The sequence below is a fragment of the Antedon bifida genome, chromosome 6 (assembly GCF_963402885.1).
Source record: "Antedon bifida chromosome 6, ecAntBifi1.1, whole genome shotgun sequence".
NCBI classification, from domain to species: domain Eukaryota; kingdom Metazoa; phylum Echinodermata; class Crinoidea; order Comatulida; family Antedonidae; genus Antedon; species Antedon bifida.
In genome coordinates, this window is record NC_136231.1 from 22,096,854 (window position 1) to 22,111,747 (window position 14,894).

At 34.1% G+C, this 14,894-nt stretch overlaps 3 protein-coding genes across 3 annotated transcripts; 2 read left to right on the forward strand and 1 right to left on the reverse strand.

The window, feature by feature from the left end:
* Nucleotides 1–502: 502 nt before the first annotated feature.
* On the reverse strand, nt 503–2,444 carry LOC144844780 (complement C1q tumor necrosis factor-related protein 4-like). The gene is made up of 2 exons (XM_078701841.1): nt 2,315–2,444; nt 503–1,147 (listed from the first exon to the last, which is right to left on the reverse strand). Exon 2 carries the CDS (start codon nt 1,144–1,146, stop codon nt 589–591), a length of 558 nt encoding a protein of 185 aa, XP_078557967.1. The 5' UTR covers nt 1,147; nt 2,315–2,444; the 3' UTR covers nt 503–588.
* A 1,961-nt stretch (nt 2,445–4,405) lies between these two features.
* LOC144845027 (complement C1q-like protein 2) lies at nt 4,406–7,669 on the forward strand. Its single transcript, XM_078702147.1, has 3 exons — nt 4,406–4,504; nt 5,522–5,555; nt 6,743–7,669. Exon 3 carries the CDS (start codon nt 6,744–6,746, stop codon nt 7,299–7,301), a length of 558 nt encoding a protein of 185 aa, XP_078558273.1. The 5' UTR covers nt 4,406–4,504; nt 5,522–5,555; nt 6,743; the 3' UTR covers nt 7,302–7,669.
* A 1,091-nt stretch (nt 7,670–8,760) lies between these two features.
* On the forward strand, nt 8,761–13,067 carry LOC144845026 (cation channel sperm-associated protein 3-like). Its single transcript, XM_078702145.1, has 8 exons — nt 8,761–8,876; nt 9,285–9,665; nt 10,531–10,644; nt 10,924–11,112; nt 11,359–11,547; nt 11,682–11,753; nt 12,108–12,265; nt 12,845–13,067. The coding sequence occupies exons 2-8, from the start codon at nt 9,300–9,302 to the stop codon at nt 12,924–12,926; spliced, it is 1,170 nt and encodes a 389-aa protein (XP_078558271.1). The 5' UTR covers nt 8,761–8,876; nt 9,285–9,299; the 3' UTR covers nt 12,927–13,067.
* Nucleotides 13,068–14,894: the final 1,827 nt, after the last annotated feature.

Here is a 14,894-nt window from a genome sequence, read left to right on the forward strand (position 1 = left end):
AGCGAAATTATAATATAAAGATACTGTTGCTCTATGGTGGAAAAACTGGAGGAAAATGTATTGTGTTTATTATCAAATAACGTCCCATAGTTACGATTTAAATAAGTCAATTTGATTTCTAGGGTTTGAACTATGGAATTTTTCTCGATTTGTTTGTTTTAATGTGTTTTTATGTAGGTTAACTTTTATTGTAATGTATATATGCATAAAAAGAATAAATTGATCGCGACTTTTCGGCAGGGAATGTACCCGCTGATGATGGTACGAGATTACTAATTTCCTGCTTTCAAAGAAGAAAGGAGTAGGATACATACACAATATCACGGGTTCGAATATTTTTATTTATTTAAACTTCACGGCATGTGCCTATAGACTTTATTAAATAATAAACATACATTTCTTCAATGGTTATTTAAGCAAAATAAATTATTATCAAATTTGAAACATAGCAACATTTTATTTTAAATAATCAATGTATTACGGTCTTGTATTTTTGTTAATCAATTATCAAACTGCTTTAGTAATTATTCGCATGAGTAAAAAAAGTGTTCTTATTTATGTATATGGAAAAGTCTATAGAACGTTAGCTCAAACCAGCACTTTAATCTGGTTTATTAAACGTTCCAATACATCTTCTTTTGGGTACAGCAAGAAACCAGTAAATGTACAATAACCAGCTTCACCATAATTGTGAATTCCATAATTTCTACCAGCCTTCAGAACAACATCAACAACATCACCTTCCTCTAGGTTCAGAGTTATAGTGTTACTTGACATCTCGTGCGCACTGTTTCCGTTGGACCAAACGCAGATTTGCTCGTTGTCATTCTTATGCAGGCAACCAAATGCCGAACTTTCTGACGAATATTTACTCATGAGAGTCACGGTAAATACGTACGTTCCCGCGACGCTAGTTGTGAATCGGCCATCTTGAGGGTTATAGTCATCACCGACGTTATTCAACACTGAATTAAATATGATTCGTCTATTTCGGTAGTATGAAGCATCGAGTGATTTGGTAAATTTTGCCGTAAATGCCGATCTTTGACGAGTGAATCCAGTTCCTGATCCCTCAGCATCATCTATAGGGTTACCAGCTGTCAGAATTATGACTGCTGCAAATGCTGCTGAAAATGTATACATCATTCTGTAGAGAAAATAAAATACGAGTATATAAATATATAAGCGAAAATCTTTTTATAGTTTGTTGCAACGTTTGTTGAATAATAATATCCACTCGTGTTGGCTGTGTTCGCAAATATGCTCATTTACTCAAAAATATTATTGTAGTTAGAGAAGTATTCTATATTTAATTTCTTGGAGTTTTTCTAAATGATGTGCGAATTTCTTTTTCTTTTTCTTTTTGTAAGTTATTAGAGTTTTTTTAGATGGATAAAATATTTCCGAAATAAAATAAATTGAATTGAATAGGTTATAGTACGCCTATGTTAAATGCCCATCACAATTCGAGTAGACTCATCTTGTATTTATGATTGAAAACATCAGTCCTATAAATTCTCATTATTTAAATAAAGCACTAATGGTGGTATAAAAACAAATCCAAAGAAAGTAGGCCTATTCAATATTTCGAACTGAAGATAAACCGGGCCTAATGGCTTATTGTCTCTTGCGGAGTTTGTTTTATATCCAAATAAACAAAGCTAAAGAAATGCTACAACGTTTCTGATTATTATGTTACTTCTGTTTATTCCTATCAATTAGCAATGAGAATGAAGTGAATGCGAAATACGATGGAATATTCCAAGTAATTGATAAAGGGAATGAACGAGCTGTTGGAGTGGCCTAATCTCTTCTCTGCGACAATAGATAATAGTTTAACATTTACACTTATAATACAAGCAACTCACTCAATCGCAAATTTATGAAATGCTCTACCTATGTTAAATGTTGTCTCTTCATATCTTACTGTATTAATATGTATTGTGCAGCCCTTTGGTGTAACTATCTTATGAAAACTATTGGATCTCTTAATGTATTCTACAATAATGCTTTGCGACGTACTTAATGTCTCTAGAAGTAGTAGTGCCATAGCGCAATGTTAATTGAACATGGTGTCCCTTCGTTTAATGAGTACATTCTACCTATGTTTTCATGCAACGTATGTTGAATAGTGGTAACATCCTGGTTGCTTGTGTTTGCAAACATATGCTCCATAACTCCAAAATGTATTGTAGATGGAGAAGCATTCTATATACTTAAGTTTATACGATTTTTATTTTTCTGTTTATAAGTTTATTAATATGGATGATATTTCAGAAATAAAAAAAAAATAAAGAAAAAAATGCACACTTACCTTAGGCTCAGTAGATTTCCGGTACCTATGCTAGAGAGTGTCAAGTACAATATGAATTGTTAATGTACTGCGTTGTCAGGTTTATAAGCATTTCAAGCGGATCTTCATTAACATAACTGTTCCTGGTAGTGCACTTGCTATAAAATAAACGGAAGGAAATATTTGGCTTACGTCATAGGTACCCACTGGTACTGACGTGCAGTACCTGTCTTCGAATGATTTATTTGTTTCTATTGAGCTTACGAACACTCTGTTACTGGCTGATGGAACTCACACCCAGAAACCTAGAGGATATCGGAAAACTAGATATGGAATTGATAAATAAAAGTATTGTTCCTAAAAGTTTATACCTAATTATTTCTCTTGGTGGCTTCTATACAGTATGCCTCCTTCATCATTAAACATATTATCATTGTAAAAGATTATAATTTACATTACAGTATTATTATTTTATACCGCGTCGACTGTAATTTGAAGCAGGTCGACTGGTAAATAAATAAAAAATACTCAGATGAATTAAGAAGTAGGCTATAACATTACTCATTTTCATTTTAAAATAAGTTTATTAATAATTCAAACATTATAGTAGACGCGCTTTATTTGCTTGTCTTCGATTTTTCAACTAGGCCTATAGGCTTAGGCCTTTCTATACTTTTTACACAGGTCACCGTTAGCAGAATTGTGTAAGTTTAAGCCCCAATAAATAGGCTCCAATAAATAAATCAATAGTGTTTATCTTTAAATTAATTTGAATGCATAGCCTAACACCTACGCTAGATCAAGGCCTAGGCCTAGCATAGACTAGGCCTAGCCTAGACCTAGTAGGTTAGGTCTATCGTTCTAAAATACAAATAAAAATATTAATTTAAAAGTAAAACTATTCGCTCTGTTATATTTTAAAAATGTAAGGGAATGTTGTAAATAAAGTAAACCTAGGCCTGGCCCTACTTGACAAAATGTTCATGAGAATGAAAAGAGTTGAGAATTCACGAATGTCACCGTATTTGTAGCCTACTGTTCCTTTATTCAATTTAGACTTCATCACCCAAAATGAGTTCTTCAGAAGAAAGTCAGTATTCAGACAATGACGATCCTGTGATTGATGACGAAGTCTACGAGCAGACATGCATTCGTCCGGATTTGAAGTTTCATAAATTTGTTGTGAAAGTGACTGAATCTGGAATCTTCAATGCGTTTATCATAGTGACCATCCCTTTAAACGCCTTAGTCATGGCAGTTGAAACGGATTCAGTACTGAAGATAAAATATCGTACAGTTTTTATAGTGACAGACGAAATATTTTTAGCAATTTACACACTTGAATTTATTTTGAAGATTTACGCAGAACCAATTCGATATTTCTACAGTAGTTATAATCTATTTGATTTGTTTGTTCTTGTCATTTCTTATATGCATTAAACAGTATTTAAAATTACCATTTTATAGGCTCAAGGCAATCAATAATATAGGCTTACTAAAGCTTGGTTCCCACTAGAACGTAACGCAAGGACGTAAGCGCAACGCAAGCGTGTTGACCAATGACAAGCGAAGTTATAGACAGTTAGCAATCACAAGCGAATAAGCCATTGCTTGTGATTGGTCAATTCACTTGCGTTGCGTTACGTCCTTGCGTTGCATCGCCACACTAGCGACGCAACGTAACGCAACGCTACGACGTATTGACGCAAAGTGCTGTATTGCGTATCACAAGTGGGAACCGACGACGCAACAGTGCTGCAAACATCGCTGATTTCACGCGCGCAACCGGAGAAAACACAATTATTGGAAGGGCAATTTCTTACGTTGCGTAGGTTGCGTTACGTTGCGTCGCTAGTGGAAATCAAGCTTTACAAACAAACAACAGAAACAAGATAAGAATCATAAATGAGATTCATTATCTACCATTCTACCATTCTACAGATCGAAAAGAACACTTGTCTAGTTATAAACTGCGATATTAAATAATGACTAGCACCGCATTAATTAATTAATTAATGTGTTTTAATTGTTTGTTGCAGGTGATACTTGTGAACGTCATGTCTGGTAGTACCAACCTGCTGAGTGCGTTGCGAATCTTACGCGCTCGTTACGTCACGATGACTTTTTGGTATCGGTTGATTTGGCAACCAACCTGACGTGGTTAGAGACATATATTACCACACTTGATCACCAAGATAATTCAATGTATTGGTAAGTACTGAACTAAATGCAAGCCTCTCCATCACACAAACAAACTATTGGGGATAGAATCATGGTGTACGTAATAAACATGGCATGTAAAATGAACGATCGGGAAATAACATTTCACACCTACATCCTTCTTTTACTATTTGGCTTCATAGAAATGATGAAAATGATCCATTGTACTGTTCTATTATTCAGGAAATAATGAATCGAGGCACTCCTTACATACATGAACCCTCGAACTACTAGATATACAAATGTTCTACCATAATTTTTGATAAATCTGTTAATAAATGAACTTAAATTGAGGTATGTGGTCTCTTCAACCAGCACAGGGAAAGAAACATAAATAGTATTTTGTACAAATGTAAAAAAATTCTATTTATGAAAACTAACTTTGTAATTTATTAACATCACTAGCGTTTGTTATAGTATTATAATGTGTTATGTGTTTGTGGAGTTGTGGCTTGGTGGTTATGATGCTTGGCTACCACTCCAAGGGCCCTGGGTTCAAGTCCCGTCACATGTCAGGATTTTTTCTAAGGACCAAATTACTCCACTCGCAAAGACTTGTAATAAGACGTTGTTTATGTAGAGCATCTTGTGTATATGTTTGTCTTGTGAACCTCTGAGGGTCCCTAATGATCAGCAATAGCTGATGGATCACCCTCATTAAATATGGTTAAAAAAAAAAAAAAAAAATATTAATAAAGTGTTATATTTGCTGATTTTAAGCACTTCAAATGAATTTATCAGCATTATGTGTATTTAATATTAATTTTTTTTTTGTAATTATCTATCAAATAAGACCATTTTCAAATTATTATGGCTAAAACTTAATTAGATACAGGGAAAAAAGTGTATTTTAACTTGGGTGAACAGCGCCCTCAATCTTCATTTTTTCCCTTAAAATACCAAAAAAGTGCACTACCAGGAACAGTTATGTTAATGAAGATCCGCTTGAAATGCTTAAAACCTGACAACGCAGTACATTAACAACATATTGTACTTGACACTCTCTAGCATAGGTACCGCACCGAAATCTACTGAGCCTAAGGTAAGTGTGTATTTTTTTCTTTCTTTTTTTTATTTCTGAAATATCATCCATATTAATAAACTTATAAACAGAAAAATAAAAATCGTAAACTCTAAACTTAAGTATATAGAATGCTTCTCCATCTACAATACATTTTGGAGTTATGGAACATGTTTGCAAACACAAGCAACAAGGATGTTACCACTATTCAACATACGTTGCATGAAAACAGGTAGAATTTCGCACGTACTCATTAAAGGAAGGGACACCATTGCACTGGCACTACTACTTCTAGAGACATTAAGATACGTCGCAAAGCATTATTGTAGCATACATTAGGAGATCCAATAGTTTTCATACGATAGTTACACCAAAGGGCTGCACAATACATAATACAGTAAGATCTGAAGAGACAACATTTAACATAGGTAGAGCATTTCTTAAATTTGCGATTGAGTGAGTTGCTTGTATCATAAGTGTAAATTTTAAACTAGAATTCTCTATCTATCTAGAGATTAGGCCAATCCAACAGCTCGTTCATTCCCTTTATCAATTACTTGGAATACTCCATCGTATCTCGCATTCATTTCATTCTCATTGCTAATTGATATGAATAAACAGAAGTGTATTTCACTCAAGTAACAGAGTAATCAGAAACGTTGTAGCTTTTCTTTATCTTTGTTTATTTGGATATAAAAAAAACTTTCCAAAAAGTGAGACAATTAAAGCCATTTGGCCCGGTTTATCTTCAGTTCGAAATATTGAATAGGCATACTTCCTTGTTTTTATTTTTTGTTTTTATGCGACCATTAGTGTTAAATAATGAGAATTTATAGGACTGATGTTTTCAATCATAAATATAAGATGAGTCTACTCGAATTGTGATGGGCATTTAACATAGGCGTACTATAACCTATTCTATTCAATTTATTTTATTTCGGAAATATTTCATCCATTTAAAAAAACTCTAAAAACTTACAAAAAGAATATAAAAAAATAAATTCGCACATCACTGAAGTTAGAAAAACTCTAAGAACTTAAATATAGAATACTTCTCCAACTACAAAAATTAAATTGTTTAAATGTGCATTTTTGAAACACAGCCAACACGAGTGAATATTATTATTCAACAAACGTTGCATCAAACTATAGGCCTAAAACGATTTTCACTTATATATTTATATACTCGTATTTTATTTTCTCTACAGAATGATGTATACATTTTCAGCAGCATTTGCAGCAGTCATAATTCTGACAGCTGGTAACCCTATAGATGATGCTGAGGGATCAGAAACTGGATTCATCCGTCAAAGATCGGCATTTACGGCAAAATTTACCAAATCACTCGATGCTTCACGCTACCAAAATACACGAATCATATTTGATTCAGTGTTGAATAACGTCGGTGATGACTACAACCCTCAAGATGGCCGATTCACAACTAGCGTCGCGGGAACGTACGTATTTACCGTGACTCTCATGAGTAAGTATTCGTCAGGAAGTTCGGCATTTGGTTGCCTGCATAAGAATGACATCCAGCAAGTCTGCGTTTGGTCCAACGGAAACAGTGCGCACGAGATGTCAAGCAACACTATAACTCTGAACCTAGAGGAAGGTGATGTTGTTGATGTTGTTCTGAAGGCTGGCAGCACTTATGGAATTCACAATTATGGTGAAGCTGGTTATTGTACATTTACTGGTTTCTTGCTGTACCCAAAAGAAGGTGTATTGCAACGTTTAATAAACCAGCTTCAAGTGTTGGTTTGAGCTGACATTCTAGGCCTATAGACTTTTCCATTTACATTATATAAGAAAACTTTTTTTACTCATGCGTATAATAACTAAAGCAGTTTGATAATTAACAAAAATATAAGACTAATACATTGATTAATTAATATAAAATGTTGCTATGTTTCAAATTGGATAATAATTTATTTTGCTTAAATAACCATTGAAGAAATTTTATTGTTGTATTTTTATAGATTTTTTTTTCAATATTTGTTATTGTAATACAAACATTATTAGCTGTGTGCTATTGTTTTTGTACATTTTGTATGCCGTAATAAATAAAAAAACATATTTTTTAAAGTCTATAGGCACATGCCGTGAAGTTTAAATAAATAAAAATATTCGAATCCGTGAATATGGTGTATGTATCCTACTCTTTTCTTCTTTGAAAGCAGGAAATTAGTAATCTCGTACCATCAGCGGGTACATTCCCTGCCGAAGGGTCGCGACCAATTTATTCTTTTTTATACATACAATAAATACAATACAAGTTAACCTACATAAAAACACATTAAAACAAACAAACTGAGACAAATTCCACAGTTCTCACAGAAATCAAATGTATTCTAAATCGTAACTATGGTACGCGTTGTTTGATAATAAACACAATACATTTTCTTCCAGTTTTACACCATAGAGCAACAGTCTCGTCGTATAACATGTCTTTCACTCAGATGTAACCTACGTAACTATACTATACGTTAGTACACGTGGCTACGCGTCCACCAGACTGGATGAAGTGAGAAAATCAGTCAACCTGACGTACTTTTCCTGAAAATCCATATAAAATCTCAACCGACATTTTCAGAAAGTTCGAAATTGGACTACCTACTGTAACAAATTTAAACAAAGTAATGATCATGACTCAAATTATCAATAAATGAATACGTTTTGATTCAACGGAGACAAATTGTACGATGTCCTCCAATGCCGTCAGCGCGTGGACCATCTACATGAGATTCTTCTAAAAACCGCAGCCTGGCCATAACACATAATGGTGGGACTGTATATCTATTATCTATCTATTTAACAATTAATTCATGTTTATGAGTGCAATGGCAAAATAATTTCATGAGGTGAAAATAAAAGGTTATAATTTGCTTTATCAATCAATCAATTTCTTTTGTAAGCATAAATATATAGGATATACCACCTCCATCTACAATACATTTTTGAGTTATAACACACTTTACTGTGAATTATGTCAAAGAATATATATCTCTTCGATTATGTCCACAACCCAAACATTCATATAGGCTAGCGATACGAAATATCGCTGATGCGTAGATTGCAAGAATACAGCTCAGTCAGGTGTGTTATAAAGCGCGTCAGGTACACGTACGTGGTGTAATGTGCAATGCTTAACCTGCTGCGTACATTACGCGTACTGTTCTCACATTATTCCAAGGAAGAACGCATCATCCGGGATATCGTTATTTCGGGGCGTTTTTACAGTTTATTGCATAATTATTAGGCCTATTTGTTTGTCTTCGATTTTTCAACTAAGCCTAGGGTCTTTCTACTTTTTACACAGATCACCGTTAGCAGAATTTTGTAAGTTTAGGCCCCAATAAATAGGCTCCAAGATTTAAATCAATACTGTTTATCTTTAATTAATTTGAATGCATAGCCTAAAGGCCTAACGCCTACTAGCTAGGCTATATCAAGGTCCTAGACTAAGCACTACTAGGCCTAGGCCTCCTGGGTAGACCTCCTGTAGCCTAGGCCTCCTAGGCTAGGTCTATCGTTCTAAAATACAAATAAAAACATTAATTTAAAAGTAAAACTATTCGCTCTGTTATATTTTAAAATTGTAAGGAGATGTTGTAAATAAAGTAAACCTAGGCCTAGGCCTTATAGTCCTATACTACTTGAAAACAGATTCATGAGAAGGAAAAGATTTGCATCACATAATTCACTCGTGATGTCACAGTATTTGTAATGTTCCTTTATTCAATTTAGACTTCACCACCCAAAATGAGTTCCTCAGAAGAAAGTCAGTATTCAGACAATGACGATCCTGTGATTGATGACGAAGTCTACGAGCAGACATGCATTCGTCCGGATTTGAAGTTTCATAAATTTGTTGTGAAAGTGACTGAATCTGGAATCTTCAATGCGTTTATCATGGTGACCATCCTTTTAAACGCCTTAGTCATGGCAGTTGAAACGGATTCAGCACTGAAGATAAAATATCGTACAGTTTTTATAGTGACAGACGAAATATTTTTAGCAATTTACACACTTGAATTTATTTTGAAGATTTACGCAGAACCAGTTCGATATTTCTACAGTAGTTATAATCTATTTGATTTGTTTGTTCTTGTCATTTCTTATATGCAGGTAAACAGTATTTAAAATTACTAGGCTCAAGGCAATCAATTAATATAGGCTTACTAAAGCGTGGTTTCCACTAGAACGCAACGCAACGTAACGCAGCGACGTATCGACGCAAGATGCTGTATTGCGTAATCACAAGTGGCAAGTGACTGTAAAGTCGAAGGTTTGATTTCACACAGGCGGAGGCAAACACAATTATCGGAAGGGCATTTTCTTACGTTGCGTAGGTTGCGTTACGTTGCGTCGCTAGTGGGAACCACGCTTAAAGCGTGGTTCACACTAGCGACGCAACGTCGACGCTACGACTAAAGCGTGGTTCCCACTAGCGACGCAACACAAGGGCGTAACGCAACGCAAGTGAATTGACCAATCACAAGCGATGGCTTATTCGCTTGTGATTGCTAACTGTCTATAACTTCGCTTGTCATTGGTTAAAACGCTTGCGTTGCGTTTACGTCCTTGCGTTACGTTCTAGTGGGAACCAAGCTTAAAGAGTGGTTTCCACTAGAACGCAACGCAGCGACGTCTCGACGCAAAGTGCTGTATTGCGTAATCACAAGTGGGAACCGACGACGCAACAGTGCTGCAAACATCGCAGGTTTGATTTCACGCAGGCGTGGAAAACACAATTATTGGAAGGGCATTTTCTTAAGTTGCGTAGTAAGTGACGTTGCGTCGCCAGTAGAAACCAAGCTTTACAAACAAACAACAGAAACAAGAAAGGAATCATAAATGAGATTCATTATCTACCATTCTACCATTTTATAGATCGAAAAGAACACTTGTCTAGTTCTAAACTGAGATATTAAATAATGACTAGCACCGCATTAATTAATTAATTAATGTGTTTTAATTGTTTGTTATGCAGGTGATACTTGTGAACGTCATGTCTGGTAGTACCAACCTGAGTGCGTTGCGAATCTTACGCGCTCTTCGTACATTGCGTACCCTAAGGACAGTTTCGTTTGTGAAAGGTCTACAGGTATTTTTGTGTTTAATGAAACATTACAATACAAGCATAACGATTTAAAAGAAAATTTGGGCATATACGGTATAGTGATTATGTGCAGTGACGTGACCGAAGATTCTCACTATAACAAATTGTCTATCAATCAATGCTTTGTATTGTTTGAGTAAAACATACTGAAAATAATAGACAATAAGTCAAGTTATAATTAACTACATAATTAAAACAAAATAAAAACTTGTTTTACATGTTGAATCAATAATCACACTAATTAATTTAATATATTATCATTAGGTGCTTGTGACTGCTTTATTGGACACAATTCGGAATTCTGTGCTAAACGTTGTCCTCCTGCTCTTTCTACTTATGTTTCTCTTTAGTATAATGGGATACTATTTCTTTGGCTACAAAGAACTTCAGAGTGACAAAGAGAACTGGGGACATCTTGGATCAGCAATGCTTACATTGTTTAGCTACGTCACGGTCAGTGTTCTTCGTCATCATATAGCATACCAGCTTTAACGTCACCATCATGTTATTTCATGTAGGCCTAATAATAATCTAAATCACTATCATCATTTGTCAACCATCTGCTTTATCATTATAGACTTTGCCCCCATCTTCATCGAATCCATTATTATTTTTAATCAGCAAAATAGAATAGGCCCGGATATCTTTTCTTGTGCCCAACTTATGTTAAAGTTTAACCGGTTTATTTATACTACTCAGGTCGACGGCTGGACAGACTTTCAAGGAAGACTGGATGCGCTTGGCATGGCTGGCAGTAGGTTCTATACCATCCTCTTCATATTCCTTGGCCATTTCGTTTTCACGAATGTTTTCATTGCCTTAATTATCATGAATATTCATGAAGCTACCGAGACGTATCGAGATGAACAGATCAAAGAAAGAGAACAGGTATAAGTCAATTACTGTTAAATACATTTCAAAAAAGTATGTATCAAATAGCAGTAAATGCGCGCGTCGAAAGAATTATAAACACCCGTTTACGTAAAAAGCATTTAGACCTATTTTTCTATTTCTACCGGTAGATCATTCAAAAAAAGAAAGAATATATGATTCACAGACAACATAATGAAGTACGTCTGATGTTGGAGAAGCAGGTAAATGTTATATGTATTCATTCTGGTCCTCAAGCTTAACTGGAAACTGAATTAACTCTTTTTCCGAGTGTAAAACATATTACAAAACAACACATCTACACATTTAAACTATCTATCTTATATAGCCAATCACTCCAAATGTATTTTTCTTCATTTTTATACTACAGTACTTTGATTGTTTGCAAACATTCTTACTGTTGGGTGACAAATGTTCCTTGCAACTCTTTATCTGATTTATTATATATACTATATACTTTACTATAGGCCTACTCTACTGTATATTATACTAGTTATGTGTAAGATGTTTAGTTCAACATTTTCATTTATATATCGATTATTGTTTCTCTTTTTAAGAATCAAGGGCAGTTCAAAAATTTCAACGAAATGGTTTTAGAATTTCAAAAGACGTTACGTCACGATGACTTTTTGGTATCGGTTGATTTGGCAACCAACCTGACGTGGTTAGAGACATATATTACCACACTTGATCACCAAGATTATTCAATGTATTGGTAAGTACTGAACTAAATGCAAGCCTCTCCATCACACAAACAAACTATTGGGGATAGAATCATGGTGTACGTAATAAACATGGCATGTAAAATGAACGATCGGGAAATAACATTTCACACCTACATCCTTCTTTTACTATTTGGCTTCATAGAAATGATGAAAATGATCCATTGTACTGTTCTATTATTCAGGAAATAATGAATCGAGGCACTCCTTACATACAGAACCCTCGAACTACTAGATATAAAAATGTTCTACCATAATTGTTGATAAATCTGTTAATAAATGAACTTAAATTGAGGTATGTGGTCTCTTCAACCAGCACAGGGAAACAAACATAAATTGTATATTATAATTATTTAACTTGTACATAATGAATTTTCATTCAGGCTATTTTTATATTTTCCGTATCTTATATTGTAGACTGTTTTTAACTATTTTGGGAATTGTGCAATTTTGCACTTTTAAGTGCAAACTTTCACTAAACAAACATTAAACACTGTAATGGTTTAAAAAAAACATTAACAATGCTTGTTTTAGCCTTTTATAATTATTTATTTTTAAAATTATGATTTTAGTTTACAGCAACTTCATTTTGAAATGGTTAACCTTCTGTCAAGTATTCAAGAGAAGACACTCAAAGAGCGTTATGGAATGTAGTCGTGGTATAGTCTTTAGTAGTCTTTTTAATTACTTTTAAGATTAAATTTGTTTGAATTTTGTGTATAGTAACAGTTATGTAACAACACAATACTGTATAACGTAATTTAAGTACAATATAATTATTTTCTATAGGCCTACGTACCGGAAACAAACTTTAAACTTTCGTATAATTTTTGTACAATAGTGAAATGATTGTAATTGTGTGTGTGTGTTTTTTTGGCAAAATTATTTGCTAATAAAATAAATGAGTTATGTATAATTTGTATTATATTCTGTAATTTGAACTGACAAGAAATCTGTGTCATTATTGTTTCTTATCAAGTGATCTGTTATTTAATTCAACAATTCAACGAATTTGGGTGAGTGGGAAGTCATAAGGTGTGTAATCATATATATTATGTACTGAAATTAAATCAACCCGCCTCTGCAACAACATTCCAATTTCATTCATTCATTCATTCATTTATTTATTTCACTTTACAAATATATAAATATAAAGTGGAGGAGCCTAAAAGAAGGCAAAGCTTGTGGTGAATAGGCTCCTCAAATTCATCATAGTTAGGCCATCGACTAATGAACACAAGGATTTGAATCATTCTGCGATCAAACCTTCACGTCTCTTGCATCATCAGAATGTTACAAAATAAACAAGACTAATTCTTAGCGGCGCATGTTCGGTTAAGCAGACATGTATATCGACATACCGATAAAAATTAACTGACAAGTTTCCTGTCTGTGGAAACAGGCTTAACCGATTCTGCTTGAGAAAAATTAACCAAATTAATTAATTCAATTCAATTCAATTTCATTTTATTTCGGAAATTTCATTTTATTTCGGAAATATCATCCATATAAATAAACTTATAAACCATAAAACTAAACTTAAGTATATAGAATGCTTCTCCATCTACAATACATTTTGGAGTTATGGAGCATATGTTTGCAAACACAAGCAACAAGGATGTTACCACTATTCAACATACGTTGCATGAAACTATAGGTAGATTTTCGCATGTACTCGTTAAAGGAAGGAACACCATGTTCAATAAACATTGCACTGGCACTACTACTTCTAGAGACATTAAGTATACGGCGCAGAGCATTATTGTAGCATACATTAAGAGATCTAATATTCTTCATACGATAGTTACACCAAAGGGCTGCACAATACATATAAATGCGTGCAATTCATGCAACCATGGTGGTAATTCAAGAACCAAAATTAATCTGATTTAATTAACCATTAATCAGATAAATGCGATAACTTGTAACCTTTGACCCGAATGATAAAGTACCTGATAACTTTTTAAAAAATTTAGCTGCTAGATACCCGGAAATTACACCTATAATTTGAAGTATGGAAACAAAATATATAATAATCTTTAGTACTTAGGCCTACTTTGAAATATAAAACGAAATAAATAAGCAAGACCAGCCTTACATGGTGAGTATTAACAAAGTGCGGGTCAGCGAGGAATATAAATGCGTGCAATTCATGCAACCATGGTGGTAATTCAAGAACCAAAATTATAAAATACAAACTGCGCGAGCCACAAAAAAGCCTAATTATTAATGTTAATATCCAGATGTGACATCAAAGTTTTAGTTGGGGTTCCTCTTCATAATGCGAGCCACAAAAAAAGCCTAATTAATAATTTTAATATCAACATGCGACTTCAAAGCTTTAGTTGGGGTTTCTCTTTAAAAAACTCGGCTTCATGCCTCCTACCCCAACGGCGGATTAGTCCAACTTCGAAGTTGGTCTAGACATCTGTATCTTTACAAATGTTCTAATATTTGAGATATTCAGAGCGTCATTCTGAAGATGGAGCATTCTCTACTTCTCTACGGAGCGCTATTTATGCCTATATATACTTCATAAATAAAAATAGTACTACGGTAACTGGTCCAGTGGATCAAATTTGGCACCGGTGGAGCTCAAAATTGCACTTAGGCCTATACTTA